Source organism: Periplaneta americana, chromosome 16, assembly GCF_040183065.1.
Source record: "Periplaneta americana isolate PAMFEO1 chromosome 16, P.americana_PAMFEO1_priV1, whole genome shotgun sequence".
In the NCBI taxonomy this organism is placed as follows: Eukaryota; Metazoa; Arthropoda; class Insecta; order Blattodea; family Blattidae; genus Periplaneta; species Periplaneta americana.
In genome coordinates this window covers 108,935,308-108,960,030 of record NC_091132.1, presented here as the reverse complement: position 1 = coordinate 108,960,030, position 24,723 = coordinate 108,935,308, and the positions used below count along the sequence as shown (strand labels likewise).

General features: G+C 37.3%; 1 protein-coding gene across 1 annotated transcript in view; it reads right to left on the bottom strand.

Moving 5' to 3' along the window:
* LOC138691041 (farnesyl pyrophosphate synthase-like) overlaps positions 1 to 24,723 on the bottom strand; it is a 134,227-nt gene that overhangs the window by 9,929 nt on the left and 99,575 nt on the right. The window contains exon 7 of the mRNA XM_069812690.1: positions 20,406 to 20,540. Within this exon, the coding sequence (XP_069668791.1) occupies positions 20,406 to 20,540 (135 nt within the window). The remainder of the gene's footprint in view (positions 1 to 20,405; positions 20,541 to 24,723) is intronic.

Here is a 24,723-nt window from a genome sequence, read left to right as displayed (position 1 = left end):
GCATAGATTTGCTGCTAATATTCGGATCTACGTATGTATGTGAACAGTTCTTTTCTTGTATGAAGATCTGCAAACCACAACATAGAAACCACCTGTCTGATCTGAACTTGAAACATATTCTTCGCTTGTGTGTTAGCCAGATTATGACTCCAAATATTGCAAAATTAGTGCGCGAAAAAAGAGGAAAAAAATCTCGACAAAATTATTCCACTCAAGGAACTCAGAATATTTTAAAGGAGGAAAAAAACTCAATATACTAGCCTAGACGCATTATACATGAAGGGGGGGGGGGAGAAGCACCGACTAGCTTACACAGTGGACAGTTGACTCAAGATTTGAGGCTGCGCTCGGACGTGAGCTGATTATCTGATTGTTTTTTTTTCTTAGAGTTTTCTTCAAATGTAAGGCGAATTATATTGCGAATCCTCAGCCTCATCTTGCCAAACACCATCTCACTATCAGCAATTGCATCAACATGCTCAATAAGCGTTTTATATTACGGTGCATTCAGAGTACAGAAAAAGGGGCAGGGGAAACAACGTAACATCAGTAGAGACGCCCCAATGAACTATCCCCACAGGCATCGGGAGCCTGACTCAACAGCCATGTCAATTACGAGCACATCCCTGTGTTCTGAGTTGCGATTCGAACCGCAACTTTGACTAAGAAGTCTGTTTGTGCCAACAACGACCAGAAGTGAACTCTTGAAATATGAGAACGACTGAAGTGTTGTAAGTCAAGCAGATGCTATGGCTTACTCATCCCAACATTAGTCTTGGCACCTTAGGAAAATCTCGGAAGGACTCGGACAGCAAGAGTTGTCTGATTTTAAGTGACAGCAGTGCAACGTATGTCGACTCTAATAATTGTGTTTTCGTTTTACTGCCCAGATTGCTTATCTTGGTTCAAAGTGCATTAATGCTAGCAGGAATTGCTGACGAGGTGTAGACATGATTGCTGGTTGCAATATTCAGTCCTGATATACTGGATAACATTGGAAAAATAAATATTTGAAAACGCTGCAACTGGTGTAAACATACTCGTAATTATGGGAATAATGAATGAAGATGAAGATCGATTCTCATAGTTATTTTCACAATAAATTGTAAACCAAGCAAATCAATAGGCGAAAGAAGCCGAGAAAGTGATGGAGTAGATGAGGGAAAGTCTTGTTTAATTATTTTATTCAAAGTACAGAGGATGCAGAAACAATATGGCGCTAATGGCTCAAGTGAAATTTCAATGACGCCGCATTTGTGGCTCTGGGCTAGCGCGCTGGTTTTCCATCCAGATAACCCGCATTCGATCCCTGGCCTGGTCGTGATCGAATAAACATACAGTTCAGCTTTTCACAAACACTCTCCACCTTTCACTCATTTCATCTTTTATAATCTGCAATAGTTGAAAATAGGCCGGGGCTGATACAGCTTGAAGCTCCAGATCCGTCAGAGCTGATGGGCTATTCCATCCCAAATCGACCGAAATATAGAGAAAATTGACCTTGCAATTTTTAAATACAATGAAACTTTTTCTGTCCGTAGACAACTGTGATACAATGCTTTGTCCAAAGTTTGAGGCATCAGAACTTCATAGTGTTTAAATTTAAAATATTTAAATTTATAGTATTTTCATAAAATTAGCAACTTTAAACTGTTGTGGCTCCGAAACCCTTCCACCCAATGATCAAAATCATGGTTTATTTTGATGCTGAGAAATTATAGTTTATACTGACATGTAAACAGTTTTTCTTACTTTTTATGGAAATGGAGAAATTTAGATTTTTCTTCATTAAGACGCCTTTGCCCACGAAAAAATATTTTTAAAATATATAGTTAGATTCCGCATTGAAAGTACAAATAAACATATATTTTTTTACTGGTGCTCCGTTGATAAGAAAGTACTGAAAATATCAAATAAAGAAAATAAATAGTACGCGCGTGAACTAACCAGCTGACTGTAGGTAGTCGAGACAAGCAAGGCCAGGAGACAAACACGTGATGTGTTGTCTAGCAGTCATGGCTGCGCTAGCTTTATCACAAATTTTCATAAACACAAGAGTAAAATGACCAGTGTTGCCAATTTAGCCACTTTGTGGCTAAATCTAGCCATTTCGAATACTGATCTAGCAACAAATTTTTCAAGATGCCACTTGTGGCATTTTAGCTACTTTCTGTGCTCCATTTAGCTGTTTTCGGCCATTTTGAATTTTTTCGATACATTCTAATTTTTATTACTTATAGCCTATGTGCATACGTGGATCTAACTTCTCGACTTCGGACTACCGTTACACAAAATTGCACAATAGCATCCAATTAGGTATATTGTCGACCTGGTTGGCGAGTTGGTATAGCGCTGGCCTTCTATGCCCAAGGTTGCGGGTTCGATCCCGGGCTAGGTCGATGGCATTTAAGTGTGCTTAAATGCGACAGGCTCATGTCAGTAGATTTACTGGCATGTAAAAGAACTCTTGCGGGACAAAATTCCGGCACATTCGGCGACGCTGATATAACCTCTGCAGTTGCGAGCGTCGTTAATTAAACCATAATATTTAACATTTCATCGGTATTCGGTACTTCCCTCGGTTAAATGATGAATTTTCTCCTTTCTCTTTTCACCGAGCACGTGATGATGTATTTCACACCATTCAAGGCTTCATTTATGTTGAGATTTGTCTCTGCTGACTGCATTGCATTCAATCTTAAAATAATAGTTGCTTTGTGGTAGTTTAGTTTAGTTATCGTGCTGTGATGTGTTTGAAATTAGTGATTGTGTTTTAATTAAATATCACGTGAGTAATAAAATATATTATTAATCATGCCGAAACATAAATATACTCAAAAGTATCGAAAAGAATGGGAGAATTTGGGGGAATTAAAAGACTGGATACAACCTGTTCCTACAGTCAATTCAAAAGCTTTTTGTAAATTTTGTAAATCATACCGGTACTTCTGCGTTAACTTTGCCCCACTCGAATGCTGAAGTAGAGAGAGTTTTCAGTCAAGTCACTATTGTGGAAAACAAACTGAGTAACAGGGTAAAAATAAAAACATTGTCGGTTATTTTGAACGTCAAGTTTGGATTACGCCGTATGCAGAAGTGTTGTTATTCATATGAAGTTCTTTCTGAAGTTCTTCGCCTTTTGGGAACAACCGCAACCTATACGTCATCAGAGAATGATCCTAGTACTTCTGAAAGGGTGTAGGAAACAAGGGATGATAAAGATGGCAGCGTTGATGATGATGATGATGATGATGATGATGATGATGATGATGATGATGATGATGATGTGTATTTCTATTATGTGAGTTATAATTAACAGTTGCCTAGTTCTCTAATTCCCTCTCTCTCAGCTTATTATTACGATATAATACGTACGCTTTTTTTAAAATGTATTTGTACACTCTTAGACTAAAAAAATGACCGGACTCTTGAAGCGTAAGTTTGTCTAAGTTCCTTTCGGCTGTGCGCCTGATACACAAGACTAAAATCAGAGTAGTAAGGACGACACCAGCGAGATCCAAGAACATACTCTTATATCGGCAAACAACGGCTTGAACTTTGTATGTGTCATAGCTCCGTAGTAAAACTCTGACTTTATACGGAAAAAACCCGGGTTCGCATCAGCCTTCTGATAAGTATAAATATTTATTTCGTTTTATTTTTTCTCTAGCTGAAAACGAATGATACATTTATTAACGTGCACAGGAGTTTGGAAATTAAACAAAAACGTTCAGTAATATCGGAGACTTCTTCCTAATTATCCTTGAATTAAAACAGATTCTCGGTTCTTGGAGTATTGCTCAGTTACTAAAAGCAGCAGCAGCAGCAGCAGCATAGCAGTAGCAGTAGCAGTAGCAGTAGTAGTAGTAGTAGTAGCAATAATAATAATGAGTCTAATAATAATAATATTGCAACGACGAGAATAATAACAATAATAATATTCATAGTATTACAAACCCGAGAATAATAATAATAATAATAATAATAATAATAATAATAATAATAATAATAATAATAATAATAATCATTATCATCATAAAGTTAACAGTATTGCAAAAACGAGATGAATAATGTTAAAGACAAAACCAATGCGTTCCAAATCGTCAGCCAACTCGTGCACAGGACGCTGCTTTAGTTGTAGAAGTAGAAGCGAACCCACTTCTTCAATTAAAGTAAATGCCCGTTGCCCCCTGGATCTTGTCATAAGGTGTCTGCGGGACGTAGGACGTTATCCAAGAGTGGCAGCAATGAAAGGGTGCATCACTGATGACCACAGATTATTCCGCCTTGCATTTTCAGAGGAAAATGTTAATTTCTATTGGAATAAGGTAATATTTTCAGACGAAGTTACTTTTTCCTCGAAAATTATGGGACGCAAATAGTCTACCGTTCACGGAGATCCCGATATGATCCTACGCATGTGGCAACTCGCTTTCGCAGTGGCCGTGTATCTGTTCCATGTTGGGGCTAGACGTCCAGTGACGGCCTGGGTGTTCTATGGCGGCACGACGGAAATCTTAATGCCCAACAATACAAGGTCTTATTGGAAAATGTTATGCTTCCCTCTGTACGGATGATATATCCTGATGATGATGATGATGATGATGATGATGATGACGATGATGATGATGATGATTATGATGATGATATTATATTTTAACATGTGTCGAGGTCATGAGATGGTTTTCAGAGAGGCCATATATCAAACTGATAGAATGGCCTCCCTGTTCACCAGATCTGAATGTCCTAGAAAGTGTGTGGTCGGAGGTGAAGAAAACTGTGAACGCGATGATAAATACAATGCCATGACGGCCGACCACGAAATATGCACTCTGGAACATTATCAAGAACTCTTGGATCGTGTATCTTCACGTCGACAGTACCTGAGACGCCTGATCGCATCCATACCCCGTAGGATGCAGGCGGTTATAGATGTGGAGGGGTTACATACCCGGTATTGAATTTTTCTTGTCTATTTTGATTTTTGTTTATTGGTCTCCGAGATGTATTTCTTTATTTTGTTTAAAACAAAGAAAAGAATTATGTTTGTTTATTCCTATCCGAGAACGATTTCTTATACTTAAGGTTTATTTTTCTTTATTTCTATCCGAGAAGATTTCGTTTAGTCTCTTTAAATACAAGATAGAAGGGAAAGGATTGCTATTATGTATCTAACTTGCCCTTTATAAATATTTAACTTTCTGTTAAATATTTCACAATACTGGTTATTATCAGTATACAAGAAGTAAAAAATGAGAATGAAAAAAACAAAGTTTAGACGGAGATTCGTACTCGAAACCTTTCGAATACAAGACCAAAATGCTACCGACTACGCTATGCGAGAGAGACGATGACTCTTTTCTTTAAGAAGCATGTTATATAATCATCATATAGTGGTGACAGTGGAGTGTTGGAAACATTTATGACAGAAGATATTCGTTTGCGTGTGTATCATGCTTTGACGAATGCACCCGAAGTCTTCAGAATCGGACATAGAATCTGGAGCCCGGTCATTTTTTTGTCTAAGAGTGTACACAAAAAAAAAATGACCGGGCTCCAGATTCTATGTCCGATTCGGAAGACTTCGGGTGCATTCGTCAGAGCATGATACACACGCGGATGAATGTCTTCTGTCGTAAATGTTTCCGACACTCCACTGCCACCACTATATGATGATTATATAACATGCTTCTTAAAGAGTCATTGTCTCTCTCGCAAAGCGTAGTCGGTAGCATTGTGGCCTTGTATTCGAAAGGTTTCGAGTTCGAATTTCAGTCTATACTTTGTTTTTTTCATTCTTATTTTTTACTTCTTTTATAATGATAATAACCAGTATTGTGAAATATTTAACAGAAAGTTAATATTTACAGAGGGCAAGTTAGATACATAATAACAATCTTTTCCCTTGTATCTTGTATTTAAAGAGACTAAACGAAATCTTTTCGGATAGAAATAAACAATAAACCTTAAATAAAAGAAATCCTTCTCGGATAGGAATAAACAGACATAATCCTTTTCTTTGTATTAAACAAAATAAAGAAATACATCTCTGAGACCAATAAACAAAAATCAAAATAGACAAAAAATTCAATACCGGGTATGTAATCCCTCCGCATCTATAATCGCCTGCATCCTACGGGGTATGGATGCGGTCAGGCGTCTCAGGTACTGTCGACGTGAAGATACACGATCCCAAGCGTCCTCGATAATGTTCTAGAGTGCATCTTTTGTGGTCGGCCGACGTGGTATTGTATTTATCATCGCGTTCACAGTTTTCTTCACCTCCGACCACACATTCAGATCTGGTGAACAGGGAGGCCATTCTATCAGTCTGATATATGGCCTCTCTGAAAATCATCTCATGACCTCGACACATGTGTGAACACGATGATTAACCTGTTGAAATATGATCTCATCATCATCATCATCATCATCATCATCATCATCATCATCAGGATGTATCATCCGTACAGAGGGAAGCATAACATTTTCCAATAAGACCTTGTATTGTAGGGCATTAAGATTTCCGTCGAGCCGCCACAGAACACCCAGACCGTCACTGGACATCCAGCCCCAACGTGGAACAGATACACGGACACTGCGAAAGCGAGTTGCCACATGCGTAGGATCGTATCGCGATCCCCGTGAACGGTAGACTATTTGCCTCCCGTAATTGTCAGAGGGAAAAGTAACTTTGTCTGAAAATATTACCTTATTCCAATCGAAATCAACATTTTCCTCTGAAAATGCAAGGTAGAATAATCTGTGGCCATCAGTAATGCACCCTTTCGTTGCTGCTACTCTTGGATAACGTCGTACGTCCCGCAGACGCCTTATGACAGTGCGAGAAGATCCAGGGAAACGGTCATTTACTTTAATTATTGAAGGAGCAGATTGATGCGGGTTCGCTTCTACTTCTACAACTAAAGCAGCGTCCTGTGCACGAGTTGAAACACGTCTTCTACCGGAACCTGGTTGACGATATTCAATTCCTTCTCTGGATAATCTCACCCATCTTCTAGCTGTGGAATTGTGCACTCCCAGTCGCCTACCTGCCTCAGTAGCGGAAAATCCGGCCTCCCTCACAAGAGAAAGAAGAGCTTGCCTACACGTATCTGGCCTATGTCTTCTGTCAGCCATGTTACCCCTGATAATGACGAGAGAATGGTTGTTTCACGTTTAATGTGCACAGTTACATATGCGCAGAACTATGTTTTCAGAAGTTCCAGATGTCTCTGAATAAATTACACATCAATATTACATCCTTACGGGGTACACGACCTTGAATCGCCTACACAAGAAGCAAGGCTGTTACCACGGAGCTATTACAAAGCAAATATGTAACGGCACTATTTACGAGTATAGCCAATATCTGTCTTTAACATTATTCATCTTGTTTTTGCAATACTATTAACATTATGATGATGATGATGATGATTATTATTATTATTATTATTATTATTATTATTATTATTGTGTTTATAATACTATGAATATTATTATTGTTATTATTCTGGTTGTTGCATTATTATTATTATTATTATTATTATTATTATTATTATTACTACTACTACTACTTATATAAATTATAGTAACTGATAAATATTCCTTACGGAGAGGGGAGAAGATCCAAGAACTGAGCATCTATTTTAATTCAAGAGTAATTAGGAAGAAGTCTCCGATATTACTGAATGTTTTTGTTTAATTGTTCAACTAATCCAAACTCCTGTGCACGTTAATAAATGTATCATTTGTTTCTAGCTAGAGAAAAAATAAAACGAAACAAATATATATACTTTTACGAAGGCGGATACAAACCCGGGTTTTCTGCGTGTGAAGTCAGAGTTTTACCACGGAGCTATGACACATATACAGTTCAAAACCTTGTTTGCCGATATAAGAGTATGTTCTTAGATCTCGCTGGTTTCGTCCTTACTACTCTGATTTTAGTCTTGTGTATCAGGCGCACAGCCGAACGGAACTTAGAAAAATTTACGCTTCAAGAGTCCAGTCATTTTTTTTTTCTCTAAGAGTGTACCTGACATATTTACAGTAGGTCTATCGTTTTTAGCGATTTAAACTTTAGCCATTTTCGGGATCAGTTGTAGCCACTTTTTTCCACTAGGTGTTGGCAACACTGAAAATGACGCCCAATGCTCGCTTATCTTCAGCTCTCGGCCAGTGCGTGCGTACTGCGCCGTTCAAGTCTAGACGTGTGAAAATAATTTATTTAATACCCTCGAAACTTATTGCCGAGCCACTAAGCAAACAATGCCGAATCCCTCTTATTAATACAAGGTTTTTTTCTCAATATTTTTTACATTTTTACAAATGGGCAAAAAGCCTAAAAGTAAGTAAAATCAGATTATCTGTCTCTCTGTATATAATAAAAATAAGGATTACTGCTTAACATAACCTACCAAATGTCAGCTTCAAAATGAGCTCCCGTTCAATGTTCTGCAGTAAACGGTTCCAGAGTTCCGAGCACTGAAAGAGACTTGTTTTTCTAAAATACGTTAAATTTGTCGCTCAATAGTACGAAAACCGTTTGACTTTCGATAATATATTTTTGAAAATGCACTCTCCTCAGCACCTTGTATAAATAGGGAAAAAATTAGAGTATTAAAAAAATGCGAGGTTTTTTACTGATCGATTTCATACGGAATAGCACTGATGTAGGATGGCCCCACGAATACTCAACGCGTAACAATAAATATACAATTAATTATAGGGCGCACAATACTTCAGAGAATACGTAGGCCTGAGTGTATGGAAATGGATCTGTCTCTCGAAAAGTCGAGCCAAGCCAAGGGATTATGACTGCGGCCGAAGAAGATATAATTTTATTATCCTATAATATTAATGCATAATTCGAAGTAATATGATGTAGGCTATACAGAACGAAAGCATGACTGGTACCAGCCATGAAAGAAAAATGTCACTTTTGCTTCCGTAATGAGAGTTTTGAAAAGGTGCGTGAGAACACCCAGGTTGGAAGGAGATGGGAATGAATGTATGAACTCTAACTTGAGAAAATGAGAGACTAAATATCACAATTGCATTCCAGAGGAGAGTAGTAGTACCTACAGAATTTTATTTAACGATATTTTCTACTGCAGATATTACCGGCACTCAGCGGCGGATTTCAACTTGAATGAGAAGTGGTTGATAAATTTTTCCTGGAGCCTCTCTCAGAAAAACAATGTTTTTCCTGCTGTAAATATACGACATGGGAACCACAGCTTTATCTTCCTCCCGGATTTATTCGAACTAAGCATTGATTAATGATGATGGTGAAGAAAAAGAGATAGCCAAAGAAGACGTAGTTACAAGGGAAGCGGCTACGAACTTCAGAAATTTAGAAAGAGACAGACAAGAATGGAGTGGGGCACTGGAAAACGACAATGCTCTATACAAAATATTTGATAGACATATCCTATCCTATCCTATAGCCCCCTTTCATCGCAACTACTGGGAATCGAACCCCCTAATTGAATGAATTTCTAATGAACCTTAAGTCCTGGAAAAATATCTGCAACGCATTTTTAAGATTTCGAATATAATCATTAATCACTGCCATCACGAATTCGTACTCAACTTTGAGTGTTTAAGGCGCTGCGCTACTGAAAACAGTTGAATTTTGACAAATTTTATCACGTTTATATTTCCGTGCTAAAATGTACGGTTTCATGATAATTTTATCTCAATACACCTATCTTAATTATAAATGGTACACGTTGCGTTATGTGTAACCGAAGTTTTAAATTTAATTGCCGTACCTTAAAAGAGAATTTGTTTCACTTTTTCAACCACAAGTATTCATTTTATTTCTCAGTGGTTAAAGCTGGAGTGTTGAAACTTGACATACTTATTCATTAATATCTCTGTTGAGAAATGGAGCATTTGATTGGCTGTATTCAGCATGGTTTTATTGCTAAAGACGTATACGTAAAACAGTATTATTTTTGTATTAATGTTTGAATATTGAAGAAATTATATATATATATATATATATATATACACACACACATATATACAAATGAACAAATCAGAGTATGGCATTGATAATGCTCCATTGCACAATATGCAGTGTTAGGTACCTTTAAGAAAAAAAAATGGATAAAAAATATTTTTTTTAGAAATACTTTTTTTTACTAAAAGGTAAAGGCAAAGATATTCCCGTAACATGCCATGAAGGCATTTGGGGGGCATGGAGGTAGAGCCCAATGCTTTCCATGACCTCGGCACTAGAATGAGGTAGGTTTTTTTTACTAAGAATATAAAAAACAAAACAAAATAAGTTAACTTTTTAAAAAGTGTTTATGAGAAAAGATTGAAATTTATAATGTGTGATTATGATATTGATATGCATAGGCCTATTCAGTAAAAATTTCGCTCAAAAATGGTGGATTTTAGAAATTTCAGAATCGCGTCGCCTTAAAAACTACATCACCATTCATTTGTTTGCTTATGTGTTATGTTTGGAAATTAAGTAATATAATGTCAATTATTCTTAAAGTCCATTCAATCATAGCATATTAAATGTGCTCTTGCGATATTCATTCTAACCGTTCTCAGGCTATACGTGTCAACTTTGTGTATTGCATGCACGGCCTTCGGAGAACAGGTAATCGTGGTCAAGGACTGAGACACACACAAGTAATGATGAACGTCACACTTGCATATCTAAGAACAGTTGTCGGAACAAGTTTCGGGCGACAAATAGCAGCGTCGATTGCACGAGTGATTCATGTCCACGTATGTACAGCAACAAAACATTTACAACAAAGTAAGCTACAGTATCCTGTTAACAATCGACGGAAAAGGCTTAGAATTGTATTGTTCTCTACAGCGTAATCACGTCATAAAATGTTAACGACTGTTATGCCTTAAACTTGTTACTCTCGAAAAATAATTGGTGTAAATTGAGGTGAATAGGGACAACGTTTTATTATTTTTTTATTGCTTTGTGTCAATATAATAATAAGTGTTTATTTGTTCACTCTTTATGAATGAAAACATAAACAGTCTGATTATTATATTCAATCTTTGACACAAAGAAATAAAAAATAATAAAACTTCGTCCCTATTCACCCTGCGTCCCTATTCATCCCATTTTACAGTGATTCATATTACGTAAGGACAAGAAGTGGGCAAACTACACCATATATCATACCAGGATTATTAAAAGGGGGGTGAGGAGTTTGAAAGAGGAGAACATTATTTTTTTCTTAAAGTAAATTGGTAAGAAACTTTTCAATAACTATTTATTAATTACACTACTCAGGATTTCAAACGGTATTGTATTGCATATCACATTGAAATATTTTACTGTTTCTCTAAGTCGCTGATCTCCACCTCCTAGGGCACGCACGGTCTTGTATCGTATTAATACATACTGTAGTAAGCAGATTAATTTAATACTGTATACTGTAGATGTATAAACAGTTTAGCAGTTGAGCAGAATATGGAGAAATTTGGTTAATTGTGTCCTAAAGTTTAGTGGCCTCCCTTTCTTTAACAGCTGACACTAGATAGAGATAGGATTTGTATCTTGTATTAAAATTATGAATTTTTTTATCAGTATTAAAAGTATCTTGATTGTTAACATCAAATATCATAGACGAAGGATGTGCTCGCACGGCAGAGTCAATACTACTATTTTTGGAAAATCTTTTTATAGGATGTCCTTCTATGCACACATGTAATTCTTCTTAAGTCTTTCTTTTTTGTAAAACAAAAATATGTTTAGTTTCAGATAAGTTAGTCCAGAGTATTAATTCACATTTTATTATGGAATGGGAGTATGCAAACTATACCATTTTAAAGATATTTATGTCACCAACAGAGTGTAAGGAACTTAATGCTTAACAAGCAGAGCTCAATTTAGGAGTAGTGTATTCTATGTGTGTTTTCAAGTTCAAGTGATTGTCCAAATTTAAACCAAGGAACTTTATGCATATACTTAATATTTTAGGAGAAAAATTCGCGATCGAACCCGGGTCCTTGGTTCTACGTACCAAGATCTCTGACCACTGAGCTACGCCGAATTCAATCCACAGCACCGGATCGAACTTTCCTCCTTCGATGTTTCCCTTTGTGGCCTGACTCCAAGTTAGGCATATATGTTGACGTGTATCCAATATCAACTGCCATTATACTAGGAGCGCACTCAGCTGAGTGACGTATTGGCCGGGAATCCGCAGTTATTATGCATATTAAGTGTCAATATTACAGATAAATTCTGTAGGACAAATATCTATAATATCTATGCATATAGATTCTTTTACATCAATTTCATTCAACATAACAATGAAGCACAGTGAGCACTATTACGTGCACTAAATTTGATTACTCTGGTTTATCAACATTAAGAGCTAGTTTGTTTGTATTACAGCAATCATTCATTCGATTTAACACTGTATTACAAGTGTTTATAGAGTGATCGTGCTGTTTACTTCAGATAATCGCACTTGTATTATCTACAAATAAGATTACCTGCGATAAATTTATTATTTATTGTTCAAGCTAAATCATTAATATAAACTAGATTTCAAATTGTCAATTAGGGGTAATTATAAGCTTTATTTGTTAATGATAAGAATATATTTGTAACTGTAACGTACAGAGAATGTTAATATGACGATCTAAATGGGATAATACACAAACATATATTATTGTATTATTTTTCTGCGTCATTCGGTAATTTTAAACTCAGGAAATAAAAAATTAAAGAAACAGGGGAAATGTCAGAAGGGATTGCGACTTGTGAAAAACTGATTTAGGGAAATACATTCTTCGGGAAAATGGATATTCGGAAAAATGTACGGGGATCCTTACCTTAGGTGGAGTCTGATGATAGTTATTATTGATTACATCAGAAGTTTAATCTAAATCAAGACACTGAAATTTAATGTCGTAGAGTCAAAGACGAATCTTAAGAAGGGAGAAATTCGTACTATAAAAAATAATTTGATGACAATGAATACGAATTTAAATTGTTAGGGGAGGGAATCACTGTTGGTGATTGAAATCGCCATCCCTGACGGTTGGAGAAGGAAGCGTGATTCTTATGGCCCATCACTCACAGTTATGTAGTACCTGCCGAAAATATTAGTTTAGCAGCTTAATGATTCTTAGGCCAATTGTTCATATTAATATGAGCAGAGTATCAGCACATTGTTTTGTCCTAACAACAGGCTCATACTGCCACTATTCCACATTATTTGCAGAGTGATTAACATCACATGCTTGGTATTGCGGTCACATATTGAAAGGATATACTGTCAATTCACCGGTGGATTCCTTAGTTTTTTTAACTTCGAGGTCATAACGCGTGTACAGGATCTCTAGGTATATCAGTAGGCCATGGACTAATGTTGATAATATGATATTTCTATTGTCGTATGTTATTATAGCTTATATTCATTTTAAGCTTATCCCCAACCATTGATATTGGCTCCTTATGACCACCTATAGGAATTTATCCTTTCAATCCCTGATTTCAGTTTTATTAATTACTAGCCATACCCGTTCACTTCGCTGCACTTGTTATAAATAAAAATGTTATTGACTTAAATGTAATTACTTAGTGAATAATAGCTTTTTATATGTTGTGAGTAGTTTTCTGCTGAATCGTTTTGAAAGTTGTATTTAAAACTATATCTGTAGCAGTTATTATCTGCAATACTGTCTGGAGTTGTTCAGTCAATTCTACTTTTAAGCTTGATACTATATTAGACCTAATATAGCGTCTGAAATGAAATATACTTATAAGAACTGACGACTGGAAAAAGACTTCCAATTAAATGATAAGCCTATGCTTGATCTTTAAATGATGGCATAGAATTGATTTTAAAAATATATGATTATGATTATGTCTCGTGACCAGAATATTGTACGAAATGGAAATATAATAATTGGAGATTTATCCTTCAAAGGTCCCGCGCCGTCGCGTCATGGTCTAAAGCATCCTGTCTAGGAATGAGCACTGGTTCGAGTCCTCATGGGGGAAGAAATTTTCTCATGAAATTTTGGCCAGTGTATGGGACCGGTGCCAACCCAGCAACGTGATGCACTTGGGGAGCTACGATAAGTAGCGAAATCCGGTTGCGAATGCCACCTATAACAGCTGGGAGGATCATCGTGCTAACCACACGATACCCCCATTCTGGTTGGATGATCGTCCACCTCTGCTTCGTCATGTGGGCGCGAGGCCAGCAGCCGGCTGGTCGGTCTAGGACCTCCACGGGCTGTAGCGCCACGGATTATTATTATTATTATTATTATTATTATTATTATTATTATTATTATTATTATTATTATTATCCTTCGAAAAGGTGGAAAAATTCAAATATTTTGGAGCAACAGTAACAAATATAAATGACACTCGGAAGAAAATTAAACGCAGAATAAATATGGGAAATGCCTGTTATTATTCGGTTGAGAAGCTTTTATCATCCAGTCTACTGTCAAAAAATCTGAAAGTTAGAATTTATGAAACAGTTATATTACCGGTTGTTCTATATGGTTGTGAAACTTGGACTCTCACTTTGAGAGAGGAACAGAGGTTAACGGTGTTTAAGAATAAGGTTATTAGGAAAATATTTGGGGCTAAGAGAGATGAAGTTACAGGAGAATGGAGAAAGTTACACAACGCAGAACTGCACGCATTGTATTCTTCACCTGACATAATTAGGAACATTAAATCCAGACGTTTGAGATGGGCAGAGCATGTAGCACGTAGGGGCGAATCCAGAAATGATATTAGAATGTTAGTTACGAGGCCAGAGGGAAAAAGGCCTTTGGAGAGGCCGAGACGTAGATGGGAGGATAATATTGAAATGACAATTAATATTTGAGGAGAAAAATTCGCTCCGGCGGCGGGGATCGAACCCCGGTCCTTAGTTCTACGTAACAAGCGCTCTGACGACTGAGCTACGCCGAATCCAATCCACACCACCGGATCGAAACTTCCTCCTTCGATGTTTCCCTTTGTGGCCTGACTCCAAGTTAGGGATATGTGTTGACGTATATGTCTAGTGTCAACTGCCATTATAAGAGGAGAGCACTCAGTTATTTGGCCGAGAATATTGAAATGGATTTGAGGGAGATGGGATGTGATGATAGACACTCCTGCACAGGAGAGGGACTGGTGGCGGGCTTATGTGAGGGCGGCAATGAACCTCCGGGTTCCTTAAAAGCCATTTGTAAGTAAGTAAATAGAATTGACTTAATGTATTTATTTTGCATCAAACGATGCCACTTGAAATAAAGTGTTGTACTGCCTTCTGTTATTTAAAAAGTGTTTTGATAACGGATGTACTCCGATAAGTAAGTTCTTTTCGGAATATGTATGATAAGACTTTCTTGTGTTAAATTCTAACGTACTTTGTTTACATGTTTCGACCTTTTATGGGTCATCCTCAGAACTGGTCGTTGTTGGTCTTGGCGCCTCTTGTTTTGTTTCCTGTGAGGGTGTGTTCGTGTGGTGTAATGTAGAGTCAAAGAGTGTATGTGTTGAGAATTTCGTTGGGGTGTGTTTAAAAATTAAAATCGACCAATCATAATTCTCTAGGATACGTCCTCTACTGCTGTGTAAATGGTAACTACAATTCTAGCGGTTCCCGCCTGACTGTGACAGTGGAAAGTTAGGTACTTTCCTTCTGTAAATATTGTGTTTTGTTACTGCTTAATGCTAGTTCATAATTTTCACAAGAGTTAGGAAGGAACACGGCGAAACAGCCAGTCCTTCATACTGAATGGTAATGGTTATTATTATTATTATTATTATTATTATTATTATTATTATTATTATTATTATTATTATTATTAACGGTTATAATTACAATAATTCTTTTATTGTCTTTAGTGTTGAAGAGATCACATTTTCTACATAGCCTGAGCAGTTAGACAGAGAGACCAAGTAGGCACACGAAATCCCTACAGGTGACAATGTGGCATTGTTCTTGGTGTAATGACGACTTAGATATCTGTGCAGCAGAGCGCCGGATTTCCACTTTACAAACCCAGATTCAAATGTTGTCGTGCAAAACAAAGACGACGCTGGTACCGGTACTTCGTATTCGTTTACTCTACTAGTTCAATCAATCTACTTAATGTATCCAGCTGTTTGCTGACAACATGAAGTCCGCTATAGTCCACTGTAGTCTATTCAGTTGTTGCTTTTCACGAGAAATGAGGAGTATTTTGATCGGTGTTCATTATAGATGCCTGTTGCTAGTAGCCAGAGTTGGGGTGTAGTCAATATATACTGCAGGGCTGTGTCTTCTGCAACTGGTACTGATGATTTTAATTTACTTCTTTTGTGGTTAGTAGGATTATCAGAAATGTGAAATCGGTGTCGGTACAATTGAGTGACACTCTACTCTACTAGTTCAACATTGCTTCACAATTTTTAATCATCCCTGTAACCGACGATGCACAAAACAAGCGAAAGCTACATCATCTCTAAGGGTCGTATTCATAGACGAGACTTTGGACCAAAGTTGACTTTGGAAAGTACAAAGTCACCATTTTCCTATTCACAGTCGACATTTTGACGAAAGTAAACTTCAATCGTGACTTTACTTCGAAGTCGCCGAAAATCTAGACTTTGACTTTGACTTTCGTTCGTGAACATAAGGAAAATGGCTGATATTTGGAAAACTGTTGAATTTTCCGAGAATATTGAGGACATCTAGGAGATTATTAATGCTGCTCATGTTCCTTAGCGTATTATTATAGATTATAAATTAAAATCAAGGTACAGATTTGATAAATAGACAGTATTAAAGACCTCGTCATGTTTCAACTTTCATTGATGAATAATCAAAAACGATTGTCTGTTCCACCAATAAATAATACAATTTATTTCATCGCGATTTTACGCTACAGGTACCGGTAAGGATTGATAGCTTAATATTGATTTTGACTATTTAATTCTATAAAGGATAGGTTATACAGTTGGATATGCAGTTAATTTATAATCCTGCTGTCGTCATAATAATGTTTTCTGCATATTGATTTCAAATAATTTTAAGTAGTTTCTGCAGACAAGCAGGGAATAACTATGCCATCTGACAGCAGGATAATATGTGTCTTTCATAGTCTGTCATTGGTGGCATCTTCTTATCTTCTATATCTTCAGAATAAAATTATTTTACAGTGAAATAATTTGAGAGCTTAATGTGAAAATAATGTAACTACAATCGATGTTTTATTCACAACAAAATTCTTAACAGGCAATACTACTACTAGGTTCAAAAAGTTCCCGGAATTTTACTACCATTTTTCGTATTAATATATAACAAGGGATATTATACATTTGTTTTGTTGGTAACATTCATGATGTCATTTCCTTAAAGTTTGTTGATAATGGCAATTATTGGTTTTGAGTTGTAGGCAATTGTTTATCATAGTGTTTCGTTTGTTCGTCGCATTTTGTAATTATGTCCACAGAGCAAAGTACAAACATCAAGTTCTGTGTTTTGCTGGGGACATGATCAGTATGGCTGATGAAGATGGTGATTTCTTAAACAAAATGAAACTGGTGCTACTTGTACGACCCAGTCCCTAAACGACAGTCATCTGAGTGGAAATCGAAAACATCTCCTCGGAAGCAAAAATTTCCTAGGGACACTTCCAAAGGCAAAGTTATTTTAAATGTTATGTTTTATTTAACGACGCTCGCAACTGCAGAGGTTATATCAGCATCGCCGGATGTGCCGGAATTTTGTCCCGCAGGAGTTCTTTTTCATGCCAGTAAATCTACTGACATGAGCCTGTCGCATTTAAGCACACTTAATGCAAAGTTATGTTGGAAGTTTTCTTCGACTCTCAGGGTCTCATGCACCATGAGTTCATTCCAGAAGGTCGTACTGTAACGAAAGAATTGTACGTAGAAACCCTCCGTCGCATCTGGGACGCAGTGAGAAGGAAACGTCCAGAAAAGTGGGTAGAAAACAACTGGTTTCTTATGCATGACAATGCACCTGCTCATCGCGCAATTATTGTAAAGAATTTTCTTGCCAGGCACAACATAACTGCTTTGGATCACCCACCATACTCTCCTGATCTCTCACCACCTGATTACTTTCTGTTTCCCCGTCTGAAAAGTCATCTGAAAGGACGGAGATTCAATGCTGAAGAGGTTATCGCAAACGCGACGAGAGCACTAAGACGGGTTTCACAAAATGGCTTCCAGGCCTGCTTCCAGGAACTCTACACGCGTTGGCAAAAGTGTGTAGTTGCGGAAGGCAACTATTTTGAAGGGAATTCTGTAGAATAGTGTTTAAGGTACGTTGTTTCTATGATGCTAACAAATTCCGGGAACTTTTTGAACCTAGTATGTATTTCATATCAAGTCTACCATCATGTTTTGTAGTTACGAATTGTGTTATATACAAGACTGTTCGAACTGAGTTACGATTTTTTGTGGCCAAGTAGACGAACAAATTATTATCGATTGGTATAAAGACCTAAAAATGTTAATTTTTGTACTTACGTTAGTTTCACAATAAGCCCTCGAATAATATTATTCTTATGTAAAGCTGCAAGAACGGTTAACAATCGCTTAACATGTACCGATGTTCAATTGTTTCATTGATTTGTGACTCAAAAGATGGCTTTGATTGTGGCAATACCTATTCTATTTCAACTATCTATAAATTTAAATCGTTTAGAAGGCAGTGATCTTGATTGCCAACATTAGAACACGATCGTCAGATCTCGGCTTACCGAAGTCAAAGTCAAAGTCGCAGAAGTATTGTCTATGAATAGGACTTTTAACAAAGTTAAACTTTACTACGAAAGTCGACTTTGGAAAGTCTTCATCCAAAGTCTCGTTTATGAATACGGCCCTAAAACATGATACAATTATATTGGTGAATTGTCCCACGGGACTATACAGGGTGATTCACGACTAATAACCCGCACTTTAGGAATCAGTTCTATAGGCCATTTTGAGCACAAAATGTCATATGAACATGAGTCCGATTAACATTAGTTTGAAAGTTATTCGTATAAATCCAAACATCATACTGTGCATCAGGCTTTGGAGTTGCTTGCATCGCATTGTAAACATTGGAACGTGAACTAAACGAAGGGTTGCGCTGTGACGTGAAGTACGGGAAGGGAGTGGAAGATAGGTCTGCCCGTATTTTGCACACTGCTGCCCTCATCAGGGACAGTTGTGCCGAAGTACGAAACGCTACGCGAGCCATTCACATCCGTGCGGCCAAGTGCACTGAAGTGTAAGGAGGCATATGTTTATGTTTATTTTATGATTAATATAGTATTTTGAATTAATATTTCTGTGTATTTTAAGTGAACAATTCTTAGTTCTGCTCAAAACCACTGCTACTTTCGTCGGATTTAATCAGCTGTAACTTCTTAACGGTTGATAATAATCGCACTCATGTTCATGTAACATTTTATGCTCAAAATGGCCTCTAGAACTGATTCCTAAACCGCGGGTTATTATTCGTGAATCGTCCTGTATAAGTACGACATCCTTATGGTTTGCGCCAATTTCTAACTGAAAATTCTTCATTAACACCCCTTTTCAATTAAAAAGACTATTCAGAGATTTGTTATGGTTGTAGATTTTAGTGGACCCATTATGGAATCAAAATAATAGAAGGCACGTACAATAAATAATCGAAAGGAACATGCCGTGAATCTATTTATCTATCAACCACGTCACATGACCTGCCTGGTAATGAACCCTGTAGTCACCAGACACGGCACTTGTCAGTCAGTCAGTGACATTTTCTTCTTTTGCACTTCATAACATAGTGCAGGCATTCTGGCTCTACACTGCACTTACCATGGCTAACAGTACACTATTTTAGATAAAAGGTAAAAGTAGTCTATCCCTTTTACATGCCATGGAGACATGGCGGTAGAGCTTCATGCTAGAATGAGGTGGTATGGTCGGCATCACGCTCCGACCGCCTTAACCCCCGGGAAAGACCTGGTACTCAAGTTGAATAGGAGGCTGAGAGAACCTCGGAGCCGTTTTGGAAATTCTGGCAACGGGAACAATCCCGTGACCATCCATCCATAGTCAGTTGCTCTACCGGCTGCCAACTATTTTAGGTAATGATCTATAGTCTTCCAGATTCTAGCTATATTAATTTCTAATTCATTTGCAATTCATCCGTTTCGTTTCTTGTCTATGGTTTATATCACCTACTGCTTTACGAAAGACAAACATTTCAGCCGCTTGTCATTATCCTTACGTACTGTATACACGAGGGAAGAATGGCGTCTTATGCGATGAGTGGCACAAGCCAGCTTAACGGTACAAACCAACAGATGGACAAATACAGATTAAGTACAGAGTATGTGACGTATACAAACTGCACTTATAAAGGCCTTGGAAACAATATACGTATCTGTACCTGTAGAATTTGTCGCTGCGACTCTGAAGCCCTCTGCAACGCCACTACGGCCAACCACGTGCATTTGCCGTCCTCGATATCCGTTCCCACGCGCCCTGTGAGCTCTGGTTCGCCGTAGCAGTTTAGGTAATCAGCCTGAAACAATACATAACAAATCTGTTACTTTCTATTTGAAAACAGAGTAAGGAAATTATAATAGTTTTCGATAATGAAGACTCATTCCAAGCTTTGTGTCAGATGAAGTGTGAAGATAAGTTTAGAGATGATATAGTTTCATGTCTACTTGGAATTATTCTCGATCTATTCGATAATTATTAATTTATTTCAAATAATGAATAATCAAAATTATGACAGAATAAACAAAAACACAGTAACCAGGACGGCATTTTCTGAAGATAGTGAATTCAAAAATATTTTTTGTAGATTTCTGCTCAGACCAAAAACTTCATTTTTGTTAATAAGCCTTATTGTTAAAAATCCGAAATCTTTTAAAATTGTCAAAATATTATTAAAATAAGGTTTGCTAAAAGGGTACAAAATCATTAAATTTATTTATGAAAGAATATGTATATTTATATAAAAATATATTAACAAAATTAAAAATGTATCGTTATTTGTATTTCAATCACTACAAGTTTCCAGAATGAAAATAGATTACAGGGTCCATGGGGCAAACTACTTAGAATTCTATATTTTCTCAGAACGTTCATAATTTCTCTATTGCATTGTTAATAACGATGAATGAAACCAATTCGGGTGTGCGTTAAAGCATAAAATCATTCTTCGATCTTGATTACACTCTTTTAACACATAATCATTAAGTCGTTTATTTAATTTAAATACATGCTAATTTTATAGTTCATCGTAGATAAAATAATTATTTATTAGACCTATAAATTTTCGAAAAGAAACAATTAAACAAACCGATTTATAACTTGTGATATCATCAATACAAACAACGTGCTTCGTTGTACTGTAATTGTTTTTATTCATGAAACTTTCCGTTTTTTTATTTCTGTTAATTCGGACAACTTTCAGCCACAATTTTATTGGTCCGGATTAACTAGATATTACTTAATTGACAATCCTGAAAATGATCAGTACCGGTACCTTACTACTTATTTCTTAGCTAAAGATATCTTGATCAAAAATAAATTACGTGGGGTGTAACTTTAATAGTGACAACACTGCTGAAAAAGCGAAACGAGAAGGAGTTAATTGTTGCCACTTCTACCACATGTTAGTCTGTGTCTGCCCTCCTCCCCCCTAAAAGGACTCTTCCGTCCGACTCACAGCGCATGCGCTGTGGAGAGTTGAAGTTAGTCTCCTGTTAGTTACAGCTCTAAGCGGTTGTGTTTCGCCATGTTTACAAAGCAGGAACAGCGATCTTGGCTGAAAATTCAATCTGCCCGTGGTCGTACAGCACGACAATGTCATGACGGTCTTGTTGAGGCATGTGGAGTGACGGCGTTACCATACAGGACTGTGGCGAGATGGGTAGCCTTCAACGAGGGGCGTGACAGCGTGGAAAACATGGCTAGGCCGGGTCGTCCTAGTGTTAGTGAAGAGGAAGTGCAAGCTGTTTCCGCGCTATTGGGCAACGATCGACGACAGACAATACGTTAGTTAGCCCAAGAGATAGGAATATCGCACATGACTGTGTTTCGTATAGCCTACTAAAGAATCGCATAAAAAAGAGAAAAATTGCATCTCGGTGGGTTCCCTGGGATTTGACGGAGGCACAGTGATGGATTCGACACGACACCGCTCAAACTCATTTGGAGCGTTATGATCGTGAAGGAGACGTCTTCTTACGGCGTATTGTTGCGCTTGATGAGACATGGGCCAGGTCACACGAACCTCTACTTAAGTGCCAATCAAATGAGTGGCGTCATTACGGGTCAACACGCAAAACAGTGGTGCGTCGTACCCCTACGAATGTGAAAGTTATGCTGATTGTTGTGTACGACTGTGACGGCGTCATCCTAACACATACCGTCCCGCAAAGACAGAATGTTAATGCACAGTATTTCCGTCATTTTTGGGGCATAATCTGAGACCAGCGTTGCGAAGAAAGCGCCCACACGTTTTGCAGAAGCCTCCCATCATTTTGCAGAATAACGCAAGGGCGCACACGGCACACCCTGTAGCTGATTTGTACCGTCGCTGCGGGTGGAAGTGCTTTTCCACCCACCACATTCACCGGACTTAAGCCCCTGTGATTATGACTTAATCCCAAAGATGAAGGAACCACTTCGTGCCGTTCGATTCCGGACTGTTCCCGATATTCTGCAGGGTAGGGCGGTCCATCAGAAACATCAACAGAACAGCAGTTGCTGCAGGGATACTACGACTTCCACATCGCTGGCAACGAGTTGTAGACAATGCTGGTTACTACATTGAAGGACTGTAGAAGTTTCACAGATGTATCACTTGTATATTAGTAATAAATAAATAGTTGCCATTATTAAAGTTACAACCTGTGTATAATAATTTACAATAACACAAAAAGTTTCGGATATCTCATCTACCTAAGAATGATGTAGGCTTTCGGGTAAGACGATTTCGTGCTGTTGACTTTATTGTTACCGCTTTCTTTGTGGAATTTAGCTTTCCTCTCTTCACCATATCTAATAACATAATATTATATGCAACATTTTTCTCAGTATTATAAAAATCGCTGTCTTCCCTTCATAAATATGGGTAACTTTAGTTCGTTTCAATAAAATTCTCCACAGAATCCCGTTCTTTAACCATTTTACTCGCGACATGAAGACTCTGAATCAAAACAACAGGACGAATCTGAGATTGAAAATGAACTTAAAATGACAGTTCCATTTGCACGGTGGACGACATGACAATAGCAGACAGTATCATCAAGCTTCAAACCTAAATTTATTTAGGTCCGTTTACAGATCATTTTTCGTTCAATTTCAAATCTCCGTTCAATCAAGCTTTATGTCAATCGAAAACGAAGATAATTTTAGACGTCAATTCTGCAGTGCTCGGGAAAAGTGACACAAGTCAGTTTCCACAAACCTTTTTTGATAATTTATTGACAACTTACGGAAAATCTGCTCGCTTGGAAAAAAATACATAAGTATTTGTCCCAATACAATAATTCATACAGAAAAAAATCAAATCGACATAAACCAGTGTAAGTTGTCAATAAATTATCAAAAAAGGTTTGTGGAAACTGACTTATGTCACTTTTCCCAAGCACTGCAGAATTCTAATCCATTCTAATATTTAAATTAATTACCGGTATTGTATTCTAGACTGGTTTGTCAAAATAGGCATTAATTAGCCCTTTATTCGTATTTGTTTAATAATAATAATATTAATAGTAATAATAATAATAATAATGGGCAATGATTGCTCTGTAGGTCTACTGCGAGAATTGCTTAATTTGAAATTATTAAGATCTCAGAATGCATTCTGTTATACCTTAGTGTTTGACTACATATGAAGAAGAATACATTCTGTTACGTTATTTACAGAAATACAGGGAGATCCAACGAAAAGTGGAGTCTGTCGTAAGGCTTTGTCACTGCTCATTCCATATAATAGGCCTATATACAATATTCTATTAAATTAATAAACAAATGAAATAATATATGATAAGCAAAATTTAGTGAATAATAAAGTAACACCTATACAAAATGAATAAGTAATAAATAAGTGAAGTATGACATTAGGCCAACTTACCAAAGTTAAATGTATAGCTAAAAGTTACCACCATCCGCGACACTCGATTCCAAGCACATTCAAATGTTGTTAACCCTTTCGTCCGTAGGTTTCCACTTCTGAAGAAGTGTTTTAAAAGTACAAATGTGAAGGAAGTCATGTTTCTGGATACCCTCGACTAAAACATCGGTTCAGTTCTTTCTTATTAAAATACGTTAAAGAGTATAAATTCTCTGAGCTATTTCGTCAAGCATTAACTTGGCTTGGCTTTACGAGGTCTGGGTCCGTACACTAAGACACGCTTTGGCCATTCTGCGCCAGTCCGACTGGTGGCCTGGGTGACATTCGTGAATGCGATGTTGACAGGTGGGCCATCCTGCCTCAGCTCCTGATAGAACCAGGTTCCGTCTCGCGGAAGAGTAGCACAAAACTGGCTGTTGACTGCTAGCGGGCTTCCCCGTCTCACCTTTCCACAACACTCGTGGTGACTGAGAACTCTACCGCTCATTGGATCCACGTATAATATATTATACGTATAATTCTGTTCATTTTTTCTGTTACCACGTTTCTTTTTCTTTTTTTCTTTGGTAGTGTTTGTCTCCAGCATAGAGATGCTTAATGTCTGATTAGT